Raw genomic sequence first — 14,080 nt, 5'->3', positions numbered from 1 at the left:
GATTACAAAACCACCTCATATTGGATGGAAAGTTGCTTGAAATGTAAAACTACAGTTTTGACTCAAAATCAAAGCTGATACTCAGTAAAGGACTAGGGAGTTTTTAAAGGTAAAATAGTCTCCCTTGAGTCAAGCTCAATTCCTAGTGACTACATGGACACATCCATGGGGGGAGGAAGCAGGACTGGAAATGACATGGAAGTGGTAGGCCATTGTCTTCTTCCAGGATGTTTTTTCAGCTTTCCAATGGAACTATGTACCTGGGATGCTCCCTGCCCCCGCCAAGAACTAGCCACGTACAATTCTATTTAGCTTTTTCAAGATCAGCCAAGGTGCTAACACAGTACTAAATATGTAAGGATGCAGTTGTTTCAAAAACATCTGCAGAACCTGCAGATGTTGCCAGACTGCATATGCCAAGACCACTGAACATGATTACTAGGGTGATAGGGTTGAAGTTGAAAAACCTTTGGAGGTATATACACAACCCATCCCTGTACCTTTGACATCTTCTTGACAACATCAAGTTCAAATGTAATTTGATTTCATTTGTCAAAATATTATCTCACCTTCATCAATCAGGAACAAGGGCTTCCAGTCAGCTTCACCATTCTGCTGAGCAGAGCCAATGGAGCAAACAGTCATTCAGGAATCCACACTTCTCCAAAACCCACCCAAGATAAACAATTCTATCAAGAACATGCCATCAGAAAAGCCTAAAGGAACAAAAAGTTATGAGTCTCCCATTTCTGAACCGTGTCTCTGATAATTTTCTTTTCTGAAGTACTCTACAATCTGTGAAACTGGAAATTGTAACATGAACTGTGGAGACAAACTTGTTTATGAACAATGAATTTATACGTCAAACGCTGAACCTCTGCATTTAACTATTTTTAAAAGCTGTAATTCTTTCACAGGAAAAACACAATCAGTGCTTTTGGGTCTTGTTTAACAGAACTGTTCATTTTAAAACCAGTGGTCTGAATGTCCAAGCCCAAAAACTGTATATTGTGTATGTGATCAAATGATAAAAATTAAACCCAGAAAGAAATTATGCATTTTCCAAATTTAAACCTATTAAAAATAGATTAAACACACACTATTTGCAGTTGCCTGAAACTGGTGCAATTAGTCCCCGGTGTCTTAAATTAAAAAATGTTTTCCAGTATCCAATTCAGTGAACCCAGAATGGGTCTCTTTCCCCATACCTGTTAAACTCCTAGAATACAGCAGTGCTTTGATACCTGCTGTAGAGGCAACTTCTCTGCTTGTCTCACTAATCCTGTGGTAATGAAGGAAACCTACACATATACCGCCTCGACCCACTGATACCGCAGGGGCAGAGAACTTCTCCACACATACGTAGGGAACAGAGGGATACAAAAAGGAAATGGTCGAGTCAGGCTTCTCATCCTGCTATTTAGAGCTGTACTGTTCCTGAACATTTGTAAAAAAGTTGTATTGTTAGACAAGATTCTAGCTGTATCAAGATGTACTGCAAGCAATTCCTCATGCAGCTTCAAATAAATGTCAGAGATAAAAATAAATTTGCATTAAAAAGTATGGGTATATTATTGAAAAGTAGTTTCTTCAATTCCTCCTCACATTTTGTTTTCGAAGACATCTGCTGTGATTCATATGCTGTTTACAGGAACCAAAATGGCTCAATACACTATTAATTTATACAATATCTTTCATTGATTTGAATAAATCGGTCTTAAACTGAGTAAATAACATATAGTTTGTTCCCATTTAAAAATATATATATATATACATGTCACCTTATACTGTATGGTTGATTTGAGTTGTAAGACTCATTCATTTATGAAGAGAGTCTTCCCATTGTACACTCAGAAAGAAATCTAGTAAGTCAGCTATAGCATCGTATTTATGAGTAGAATATTATTACATTTTTTGCTAAGATACTTTAATTGTAACAAGTTGTTACAATGTATGATTTTAAAATAGCCATTGTAATACCTTGTTGATATGACAAATGGTAAAAACTGACAACTGACTTGCCACCATTCTCAGATTTTATTACTACTTTTTGTAAAGGTTATTAGTACCAATAAAAAGGTATTAAAGTGTTTCTGTCTACCAGCAATATCAGTTCCACTAGCAGCTGGATTTGCCCTCTATTTTGCAATACCTTACATTTGTTTTTAGGGGCTGATACAGAAAGCATGCTGTCAAGAAAAACAAAGGAAACTCTGTTGGGTGAGTGAAAGTCTATCTGGGTATTTGGTGTAGTCCAGTGAACTCTTCACAAAGTAAGATACAATCCTACAGCTATTTATATACAAGTTTAGCAATAGCAAATAACTAATCAGACTAGCTAAAATCTTTATTTGCAAAAATCAGAAATGTAAGTAAGAAACTAACAAGGATTTCTAGAAATGGCACCAATAAAGTTAGGAACTTAAGTTTTTTTTAACTCACCATTTTAATATTGCCAGTAACTACATCAGGTTGAAACTGTACATGAAAATTGGGAAAGAGTCTCAATGTAATGGTTTAAGCAAAGAAATGCCCTTACTCTGCTTAATTTTCATTACAAGAAAAACAATGGCAAACAGGAACTTGGCACCACATTTACATGCTGTTGGTACATTTCCAAAATCTCTTAAGGATAAAGGCCCTGGTAAATGCAGAACAAATTCCACTGTCTACAAAACTCCCCACTGCTTTAAGACCAAACACATACACAACAATTAAGTGGTTGATACAGTAGCCCTGTAGCAGCATATACTCTCCCCCTCCAGCTTGGAATTTTACAAATCACTTTGCTAACTGGTACCCGCTTCAGATATTTCATACAGGAATCAGATTTTTACTTGCTACACTAGCTGCATACTCAGCAAATTGGTAATCAGCATAAACCAGGCTAAACCTTCCCAACCCATAAGCCAGACATCATTTGTTAAACCTGCTACAGGAAACCTATCTTTTTAGGAAGGGGGAAAGCCTTACAGTATATGTAGCAGAATGTTGACGAAGTATACATTAGAAGTAAGCCACAGCTTTAGCCATAAGAATTCTAAGGCCCTTTTAAAGTAGTTGCAATACTAGCAAGTTCTGACCATACCAAGTTTTAAAAACAAAAGGTTCCTGCTAAGAGGAATACTTTCTGCATGATCTGGTCACATCATGTGCATAGTTAAGTGTTTTTTGTTTGCTTTTAAAATGTAAGATTGATTGCAAAGAAAATAGAATTTAATCAATATATAATTTGATGGAAAAACTTTTAAAAATAGAGCAATGATGACTTATTAAAGAAAGCTACATATTGAAGTTCTGGGATGAAAACTTCATAACAGCTGTACATATTTCAAATTATGCAATCCAAGTGACGCCTGGATGATAAAAAAAAAAGTACACTTAACAATAATTCCACTTTTGGAATCTAACTTCAGCATCCATATCAGTAAAATATCCCTAATATAGAAGATTGTGCTAAAGAATGCAAAGGTTTTGCATGCTGTTTTCATTCCCCAGTCCTGTTCATGCTTGCAGCTGTCTCACAAGGCAGCAAAGAAACAGTCCACATCCTGAAATCTAAAGGAGAAAATTCAAATATTAGCACAAGTTCATATGATAGCCTGGCATACATTTGTGCAACACTACAGTTTAGTGTTCACAATTTACCTTTCTCTGTCTCTCTCCTTTTAGTAGAGTCCACATTCCTTCAGATTGTTTTTAATTATAACATCTGTAACAGCATCAAAAACAAACTGCACATTCTTGGTGTCGGTGGCACAGGTAAAATGCGTATAGATTTCCTTGGTGTCTTTTCTTCGGTTCAGATCTTCAAACTGGCACTGAATGTATGCAGCAGCCTCTTCATACGTATTAGAGCCTAGAAAAATGATACTGAATGTAAGAGCAGCTCTAATGAATTAGATCAGTGTTTCCCAACCTTGGCAACTTTAAGATGTGTGGACTTCAATTCCCAGAATTCCCCAGCCAGCATTTCTTTCTGTACTATCAGAACTTTTAAAAAGCTTGATAGTTTAAGATAATAAAAGCAACAAGCAATTTAAGTAAAAGCATAATACAACTATAATCAATTTTAATCATCATTTCAACTATCAAATCGCGGCAACCAGCATAAGGCAACATCAAGTTTCAAAGAGAGCCAGTTCGGTGTAGCGGCTAAGGTGCTTGGCTATAAACCATGAGTTCTGGCCTCCCTTAGGCATGAAAGCTGGCTGGGTGACTTTGGGACAATTGCTCTCTCAGCCCAAACCACTTCACAGGGAAAATAGGGGGCAGGTGCATTTGGTATGTATGCCACCTTGAATTGACCAAAAATAAAAGGTAGATAAGAAATAAACAAATGCTTGCAAAATAATTCTGTTTCAACTACCCTTTGAAATAAATCCAGAGTTTTCACTAATCTGCCCTCCAGAGGATAAGGTAGGGGCCACCATCAAGAAACACTGTATCTGGACTCCCAATGACCTCACCTCTTGTGAGCTGGAAGCCAGTAATATTCCCATTCAGGATGAGCAAACTGGATGGGTCAGTTCACCTCCTGTCACCAACATTTAATCAGTTGCCCAGCAGAACTTCCTACCAGATTGCTGGGCAAATATCCAAGCACTCATGGGAAACCTTCCAGATCCATAAGGCACAATTGCATGTTAAAACATGTACTACATCAGTTTTAGAAACAGGGATATAAAATCTCATATTAGAGCTCACAGAAGCAACCACATTTAGATCTCAATTGGAAATATTACATGTAAACTACAAGTTGATGTCATATCACATTTCAATTAAGAGTTGGGATGGAGTCTTGCAGATCCTCCTCCCCCTCCCCCTCTTCCTCCTCCCCCTCCCCCCATCATCTCTATTTATTCCACTCTATTTATGTCCTGCCACAATATAGATGACTTTGATATCTGAGGATTACTTGCACTGGAAAATGCTACCTTGAACCATAAGAGAACTAAAACATCAGAATAAGCAAAAAACAATAAAATGTTTCAAAAACAATATGGCTAATGGGCAAGTGTGTACTGCAGTGAAGGCAGAAACACTTTAAAGAATTATTTTAAAAAATTGTACATCTGACTTCTGGAGGAAGAAATGGTAGATTGAAAACAGCTCTGTAAAAAGCGGAGCCAACAACCGCGGTGAAGAATGAAGAATCAGGGATCAGACCAGTTCTTCGAACCTCTCCGGACAAGGAGAAGACTTGAGATTGCCCACAAGTGCTCCAGAGAGCTGCTCCTCATGAGGAGACCACAAGACAGTGGTCTCCGGTGGGTTTAGAGCTCTGGGATGTGAGGGAATAACCATCTTAGCGAACTCTCTTGGTGCTTATTGTTATTTCTGGATTAAAATTTTTAAAAATCTTTTAAAGTTTTGGTTTCTTTTTCTGTTTAAATATTAAGGAGAACTGAGAATAAATAATTGCCTCCCTACTATTACTTTTGTATTGAATTTGAAGGATTTACTATTTTCCTACACATTGAATTTGCCATTTTGAATCTTCAGCTTTCTGTTTTCACTTTTCTTTGGGAGTTGCTTGTTAGCTTGTTTGCACACTTTCTCTTGTGTCAATTTCATTTGGAAATTTTCCATTAACTTATTAACTCCTATCTTCGTGAGTCAAGTATCTAGAGGGTGCCATAATCTACTGCCGGAAACATGGAGGATTTCAAGGAGACTTTTTCAGAGTCCAGTTGTGAACTTAAGGAGACCTTCAAAGAGAACTTTTCAGATTTTTGTCAGGCTATTCTGCAGAATATTCGGGACACTGGGGAAGATATTATTTCTAAAGTGTGTCATCTGGCTGAAGACGTTATGGAAGAAGATAAAGATTTTGGTAAGGATGGAGATGTTTCTATTGACAGCGAGACTGAAGCAATGCCAGGCAAAGATTATGTTTTGGGGCTGAAGGGGTTAAAGCAACTGTCTCAGAGCAGCAAATTACAAAGGAAGTTGTTTTTCTGAGGGAATGTTATGGGAAAGAAGAGGATCTGTTCTGTGGGAGAAGTGGGGCAGTTGGCCTGTTTGATTCTTGTATGAAATTGCCTTGTGTGTAATAGGGAGATATGTAAATGTCTTGGTAGATTTCTAAGTGGGGTAAAAAGAATGTTTAATTGGATTGACAATGAGGCTATTATGATTTCATTTCTCTTTAATGATTTGGATTAATATTTATTGTATTTTTTAAAGGTTTGTTTGATTTGTAAGATTTATAAGATATCTATACGGTATAAAAATAATTGCTTGGTTTTTAGCTTTATTAGGGTTAAGATTGTTATAGTATTATTAATTATAAAAGTAGGCAATTTATGTGTTTTTATAATTTAATTTTTATTATAGCGGACAGAAATAGAATAGTGGTAGGAAGGAAATAATTAAATGTTGCTTTTGGGGGGAGGGAAGTTGATTTAGAGGTTTATATACTTTTTTTTAAAATATAAGGGGTAGGAGCAATTGTATTTAGTGATTTTTACAATGTGCTAATGGTATGATTTATAGAAATCATGTGATCTTGGTTTGATACAGAGCAAGGAATTAATTATGGAAAATTGTTGTATATTCTTGTTGTTGAAAGTCAGAAGTCACTTCTTTATGTAATCTCCAAAAATTCTTTTTCTTGTGTTTCACACTTTTAGTTTTTTTCTTTTTGTAGTTTTTTGTTTTTTTGTTTTTCTAGTTTTTATCTTTTTTCTAAACTTAATAAAATTCTTATAAAAAAAAAAGTGAATTTACAAATCACAGGCTACAAGAATGACGTGGAAAAAGATGCTACTCTGGGTATACAAAAGAAACTGGCTAATGTCTTAATAATTAAAAGGGATATACAAACAATAAACCAAGAAAGTGACCTGGATAATTTTCCTATATTGGATTTACAAAAGAGGCTTGTTAAAGTTTTGAAGAATCTTGTGAAAAGGGAAAAAAAAATTAAATCATGTTCAATGACATTAATGAAAGGATTAAATATTACGATTGTTAGAAGTAAAAGGAAGGAATATAAAGCTAGTTTATTTGATCAAGGTTAACATAAGGTATTTCTGGTAACCCTTAATGGACTTTTGCTGACAACAGGACTGAAATGACAATGCTTTATGGATTTGTTTATAGGTAAAAGATGGGATACGGGAAGAAGAGATCATTTGTTTTATTTTAAGAGGAGGTGATAAGTTACTAAAATTGTTTATACTTGTTGTGATGAAGGTTGGAAGTCACTTCTTTATATATTTCTTTTCTTTTTCTTTCCTCTTTCTCTTTTTTCCTCTTCTGTACCTTTTACTCTTTCTATTCTGTTATCTTTCTTCTAGTTTGTATTAGTTTTTACTATTGTAATTATAATCTTTAATAAAATTACTAGTATACACACACACACAAACCTGCTGTTTTTCTGCTTTGCCTTTTTTTAAAAAAAGAAATCTTACCTGGATACTCTGGATAGCAAATTGTTAGTGGACTCCTCCGTATCTTTTCCTCAAATAAATCCTTCTTGTTCAGAAAAAGAATGATCGATGTATCTGTGAACCACTTGTTGTTACAAATGCTGTCAAAGAGTTTCATACTCTCATGCATTCGATTCTGGGTAGAAAAAACACTAATGAAAAGGCAGCACAGACACATTTGCAACCCAAATCAAATTATTAGTGCAAATTATTTAAATTGTCAAAAATAATTCCCACATTAAAAGTACAATCTCTTTAAACATGTTGAATAATGTCTACATTTTTGCAAAATTAATTACAAAAAACCTCTGAAATATCACAATTGTTTGCAGTTTTCTACCAAGGCCATTTTTTCCCACCCAAAATCATGCACGCAAACTTAAATGTTCAGATTCAATTATGAGGAAGAGAGGATTTTATTCTCCATAACCTCCCAACTTCAAATGTGCCACTGCAGCATTCACTGCACAAATTATGAGAATGCAGACAAGAAAAGCTTGCTCCTATGCTCTACTGAAAGAATGAAAACTGCAAAAGATAAGTCATTTGGTTAAATTATGTTATGCAGAGCTTAAAGTACCAATCGAAGAAAATATTTGTAGCTCAGGGTGGAACCGTGGAGTCCCTGGTGCTCTCTGAGCCTTGTGTTTTCTTGCAGACATTTCATTGCCAGACTAGGCATTCCATACCATTCAAAAGAGACAATAGAAAAGCTAAAAGACCAGAACACCTCCTCACCAGCAATCAACACCCAGATATGCAAAGATTAACACCAGGATTAACACCAGATGATCAAACAGTACACAATACCCTAATCGAGGAACTATTAACTCAGTCAGTCAACCAAGCAGCAAACAACAGCCCAATCAAGGAACTCCCAAGGAGAGAACAACACCCCTACCAACACAAGCAGGGCAAGCCACGGTATATAAACTGAGAGCAAGGCCCACTCCCTCTTCGCACTGAAGATGTTGCCTAGTCTGGCAATGAAACGTCTGCAAGAAAACAACAAGGCTCAGAGAGCACCAAGGACTCCACAGAGCTTAAAGTGAATTTCTACCACAGCTCACATAATTCAGAATATAATGCTATAGCAACATACCATTTCTTCATCCTCAGCAAGGACAAGATCATAATCACTGAGAGCTACACAGAATATAATTGCTGTTACTCCTTCAAAGCAGTGAATCCATTTCTTACGTTCTGAACGCTGACCGCCAACATCAAACATCCTGGCAGAAAAATAAATGACTTGAAGATTATGCTTTAGCAAAATGAAAACTAAATCCATCTGTCCAGTTATCAAACAAATACACATGCACAACAGGGGTTCTTTAATAAGCTTAAAACGTCTTTGCCAGCCCTGGAACCTAAAATGCTGAAATTCATAAAACAATCCACTGCTGTAATATTATTTTACTGCAAAAATTACAAAAGGCTTTTAATAACCTCTGTCTATATCTGTTTGTACACATTACTTTATGCAATATTGGCTGTTTTGATGCTATTTTTGCTTTGTTTTTACTTTGTGGTATACTGTCCAGAGTTATATACTTGGGGAAGCTAACAAAATAAACAAATACCAGGGCTGGGATTAACAATCAAATGCCAAATCCTTATTTTTCATTTAATGCTATAATGGAGTGGACAAAACTTTATGGGACCTTCCAGCCTCAATATAGGCCATTTTGTATGAGTATTCCAGGAGCAGTCTATGAAAAAAGCCAGTTTGAAAGGCCGTATTGGTGGAGGGTATGGTAGGAGAAGAAGAGGAGGGAAAGAACGTAAGTGTGGCACTTTAAAAAAGCCCTGATACAAACCATACCCCTTTAAGCCCTCTTTCCTCTAGGCTCAAGCTTTTGCAATATTCTGAGGCCTCATCATACACAGGGCATACTAAACAAATAAAATAGTTCAGCCTTTTGTTCCAGTGCTGAGGGCAGAACCAGCAGATAATAAAGCAGCTGGTAGTGAAGAAACAATACTGACTGGCATTTCTTTTCCACTTGACATTGCAGAGCTGCCAGTGGAATATCTAGGCCTCCCACGAAAAAGCCACATGGAGGCTTTCACCTGAGGCAGATTATCCCAAGAGAACTTGTCCCTCATTAAAAAGAAAGCAAAAATAAAAACGAAGGGTATTGGAAAGAGAAGGGCTTTGGTGCTTGTTTCAGTGGAAAAGGCTGAAGAGATTATTCAATATATAGATTATGCTGCATTTATGTTGTTTTCGGTACATATATTTTATAAACTTTGTCTCATTCATCTTTAATGCAGGAGGATTATCCCATTATACACAAGGGTAACAGAGGCTGAACCACAGTGATTTTTCCACAACTGATTTAAGTACAATTTGAAGCCCAGAATCTATTTTACCTAATCCCAATTTCCTTAGGTTTACTTTTAGACTTTGTTACAGCTTTAAAATTATAATCAGCAAGACAAGTGTGGTGAATGATGGGGCACTATTTGGCTTTAATGGATCCTTACAGCTCACATGAAAAGACTGTGAGAAATTCAGTCGAAGGAATGTTACTTAGGTCTAATTAAATTACAGTAGGAAGAGTGGCACACCAACAAGTGAGCATGCCCTATAGTTTCATTCTTCGATTCTTAGACTTTCTAACACTTTGGAGCTCCATGAACTGTGAAGGCAAAGGTCTCTTATCCCACCACAAAGCATGATGGTATTGTGCACCAGGAGGAATATGAACTCTTGCTGCTCTCACTCATTCTGCATCTTATTGTATTTTACAAAGCAGTTACAGTAATAGCAGAGGCAAGATGCCTGAAAGTATACAAAGAGACTATCACAAGTCCTATAGGGGTCAATCAGGAGACAAGGTGGCAAACTACATGGAGATACATGGTTAATATGTCATCCAGCCATGACATAAATAATTAGGTGTATCACAGTGGAAAATAACACAGCCCCATTCTACATTAAGCACTATTAATGGTAAGCATTTAAATATCTATGCATGCTCCTTGCCAATGTTCTGTACTATTGCCTGGTTAATGCTATGTCTATTGTTTTGCTGAGAAAGCCATGCATTGTTCAGAGAGCCATGTTAATTTCAACTCCCACTGCAACACCAGAAAATAAATGCATGGCAAATTATAAAGTCTCTATGTGGGGCTTTTGTATTTTACACTTCCAATCAACAATATAAAACAGAAGCCAGTATACTTTTAGTATACACGCTCCTGTAAAGCAAGGGTTCAGTACCTGTGTTTGTGATCCCAACATAAAAGCAGCTGAAAAGAATGAAACAATGAAAATAAAAAAGTGGACTGTATCAAGAATCACTAGCAACAGAATTGGAAAGATACTACATTATGTGAGCCTTAGTCAAAGACTGTACTAGAAGTGCAGAAGAGCAATAAATTTTACACCAAGAAATCGCGGCTTAAGAGTACACATAAATGGCAGCCTACAACCCATAACATTGCTTACTTGAAGTACAAGTCCTTGAAGGTGAAATGTGTTTCTACAATGCCTGTTGTTTTCACTCTGGTTCGCAGAACATCTTGTTGGGTTGGAATGTAGCTCTGCTGGGATATTCTGTCCAAGTCATTTAGGTAGCTAAAAAAAAAAGATTGTGAAGGAAGAGGGAAGAAGAGAAGGGGAGAAAATATTCAGGAACATTTTGCAAGTTGATGCTGTAATTACTAAGTACTGAAATTGAAGCAGGTGCTATTCAGAATGTGTATAATTCTTTAATTCCATGTTAAGATACATCTTAGTTCAAAGTTCTAATTCAAACTAGAATCAATGGTCATATATTAGATTCTTATAGGAAACCTACATAGAGATCTGTTTTAAAATGTAACTTATAAATTGGGAGTCCAATGCCTTCCAGAACAACCCATACTACATTTCTCTACTTTTAAAGTAATTAGAAGCTAGGACACCTTGTATCAAAGTAGTTCCTAATTTTATTATTATTTGGATCAGAGACAATCTGCTAGTTGTAGCTGTTTTTGGATTCCAACTCCCATTACTCCAAGCCAACATGGACAACGGGAGTTGTAGTGCAGTGAGATTTCTATGACTATCAGTTGCCTATTTCTAAGTTAGAATACAGAAAACAGGCTTACCTTTGTACTCTTAAAACAAGTACATTCATGCTGCCATACAAAAACAGTAGTAGTAGTAGATTTCTCCTGTTGTTTAAATGCCCACTGATACCACAACTGTCCCCATATTAACTTACAAGGGAAGCCACCTGTGTTCCCAGTTGCAAGGTTCATTGGGAAGGCTTTGTCATGACAGGCATTAAGAATATTCTTCTTCTCTATCTAAATGTTCAGTATCTTCCTTTGTATTATTGAGATGCTTCCAGTTTATCCTTTTAGTTTTTCACTTTTTTTTTTGCACTTTCTCTTCCTCTCCCAGCTTGTTGCTTTCCTATCTTTCTTATTTCCTCATAGCCTTTGTTGTTTATTCGTTTAGTCGCTTCCGACTCTTCGTGACTTCATGGACCAGCCCATGCCAGAGCTTCCTGTCGGTCGTCAACACCCCCAGCTCCCCCAGGGACGAGTCCGTCACCTCTAGAATATCATCCATCCATCTTGCCCTTGGTCGGCCCCTCTTCCTTTTGCCTTCCACTCTCCCTACCATCAGCATCTTCTCCAGGGTGTCCTGTCTTCTCATTATGTGGCCAAAGTATTTCAGTTTTGCCTTGAATATCATTCCCCCAAGTGAGCAGTCTGGCTTGATTTCCTGGAGGATGGACTGGTTGGATCTTCTGGCAGTCCAAGGCACTCTCAGAATTTTCCTCCAACACCACAGTTCAAAAGCATCAATCTTCCTTCGCTCAGCCTTCCTTATGGTCCAGCTCTCGCAGCCATATGTTACTACAGGGAACACCATTGCTTTAACTATGCGGGCCTTTGTTGTCAGTGTGATGTCTCTGCTCTTAACTATTTTATCGAGATTTGTCATTGCTCTTCTTCCAAGGATTAAGCGTCTTCTGATTTCCTGACTGCAGTCAGCATCTGCAGTAATCTTTGCACCTAGGAATACAAAGTCTTTCACTGCTTCTACATTTTCTCCCTCTATTAGCCAGTTATCAATCAAGCTGGTTGCCATAATCTTGGTTTTTTTGAGGTTTAGCTGCAAACCAGCTTTTGCACTTTCTTCTTTCACCTTCATCATAAGGCTCCTCAGTTCCTCTTCACTTTCAGCCATCAAGGTGGTATCATCTGCATATCTGAGATTGTTAATGTTTCTTCCAGAGATTTTAACTCCAGCCTTGGATTCCTCAAGGCCAGCTTGTCGCATGATGTGTTCTGCATACAAGTTGAATAGGTAGGGTGAGAGTATACAGCCCTGCCGTACTCCTTTCCCAATCTTAAACCAGTCTGTTGTTCCGTGGTCTGTTCTTACTGTTGCTACTTGGTCATTATACAGATTCTTCAGGAGGCATACAAGATGACTTGGTATCCCCATACCACTAAGAACTTGCCACAATTTGTTATGGTCCACACAGTCAAAGGCTTTAGAATAGTCAATAAAACAGAAATAGATGTTTTTCTGAAACTCCCTGGCTTTTTCCATTATCCAGCGGATATTGGCAATTTGGTCTCTAGTTCCTCTGCCTTTTCTAAACCCAGCTTGTACATCTGGCAATTCTCGCTCCATGAACTGCTGAAGTCTACCTTGCAGGATCTTGAGCATTACCTTACTGGCATGTGAAATGAGTGCCACTGTTCGATAGTTTGAACATTCTTTAGTGTTTCCCTTTTTTGGTATGGGGATATAAGTTGATTTTTTCCAGTCTGATGGCCATTCTTGTGTTTTCCAAATTTGCTGGCATATAGCATGCATTACCTTGACAGCATCATCTTGTAAGATTTTGAACAGTTCAGCTGGGATGCCATCGTCTCCTGTTGCCTTGTTATTAGCAATGCTTCTTAAGGCCCACTCAACCTCACTCTTCAGGATGTCTGGCTCTAGCTCACCGACCACACCGTCAAAGCTATCCCCGATATTGTTATCCTTCCTATACAGGTCTTCCGTATATTCTTGCCACCTTTTCTTGATCTCTTCTTCTTCTGTTAGGTCCTTGCCATCTTTGTTTTTGATCATACCCATTTTGGCCTGGAATTTACCTCCAATGTTTCTAATTTTCTGGAAGAGGTCTCTTGTCCTTCCTATTCTATTGTCTTCTTCCACTTCCGCGCATTGCTTGTTTAAAAATAATTCCTTATCTCTTCTGGCTAACCTCTGGAATTTTGCATTTAATTGGGCATATCTCCCCCTATCACTGTTGCCTTTTGCTTTCCTTCTTTCTTGGGCTACTTCTAGTGTCTCAGCAGACAGCCATTTTGCCTTCTTGGTTTTCTCTTTCTTTGGGATGTATTTTGTTGCCGCCTCCTGAACAATGCTGCCAACTTCTGTCCAGAGTTCTTCCGGGACCCTATCTACTAAGTCCAGTCCCTTAAATCGATTCTTCACCTCCACTGCATATTCCTTAGGAATATTAGTGAGCTCATATCTAGCTGATCTGTGGGTCTTCCCTAATCTCTTTAGTCTGATCCTAAATTGTGCAAGAAGAAGTTCGTGATCTGAACTACAGTCAGCTCCAGGCCTTGTTTTTACCGACTGTACAGATGTCCGCCACCTTTGGCTGCAAAGG

The 14,080-nt window shown here is 37.5% G+C and overlaps 1 protein-coding gene across 2 annotated transcripts in view; it reads right to left on the bottom strand.

Annotated features, from left to right (window-relative positions):
- The window catches only part of GNAI3 (G protein subunit alpha i3), a 266,408-nt gene that overhangs the window by 234,437 nt on the left and 17,891 nt on the right, over positions 1 to 14,080 (bottom strand). Inside the window, exons 5-9 of one of the 2 annotated variants that reach the window (XM_063297729.1) lie at positions 10,894 to 11,022; positions 8,539 to 8,668; positions 7,419 to 7,572; positions 3,649 to 3,859; positions 2,327 to 3,558 (exon numbers count right to left, since the gene is read on the bottom strand). In XM_063297729.1, the coding sequence (XP_063153799.1) occupies positions 3,669 to 3,859; positions 7,419 to 7,572; positions 8,539 to 8,668; positions 10,894 to 11,022 (604 nt within the window). In that variant the 3' untranslated portion in view covers positions 2,327 to 3,558; positions 3,649 to 3,668. Of the gene's footprint in view, positions 1 to 2,326; positions 3,559 to 3,648; positions 3,860 to 7,418; positions 7,573 to 8,538; positions 8,669 to 10,893; positions 11,023 to 14,080 lie in introns of those variants that run through there. The other variant, XM_063297730.1, reaches the window with a different exon arrangement.

Source organism: Candoia aspera, chromosome 3, assembly GCF_035149785.1.
Source record: "Candoia aspera isolate rCanAsp1 chromosome 3, rCanAsp1.hap2, whole genome shotgun sequence".
In the NCBI taxonomy this organism is placed as follows: domain Eukaryota; kingdom Metazoa; phylum Chordata; class Lepidosauria; order Squamata; family Boidae; genus Candoia; species Candoia aspera.
The sequence above is the reverse complement of the archived record's forward strand: the minus strand, read 5'-3'. Positions and strand labels throughout refer to the sequence as shown.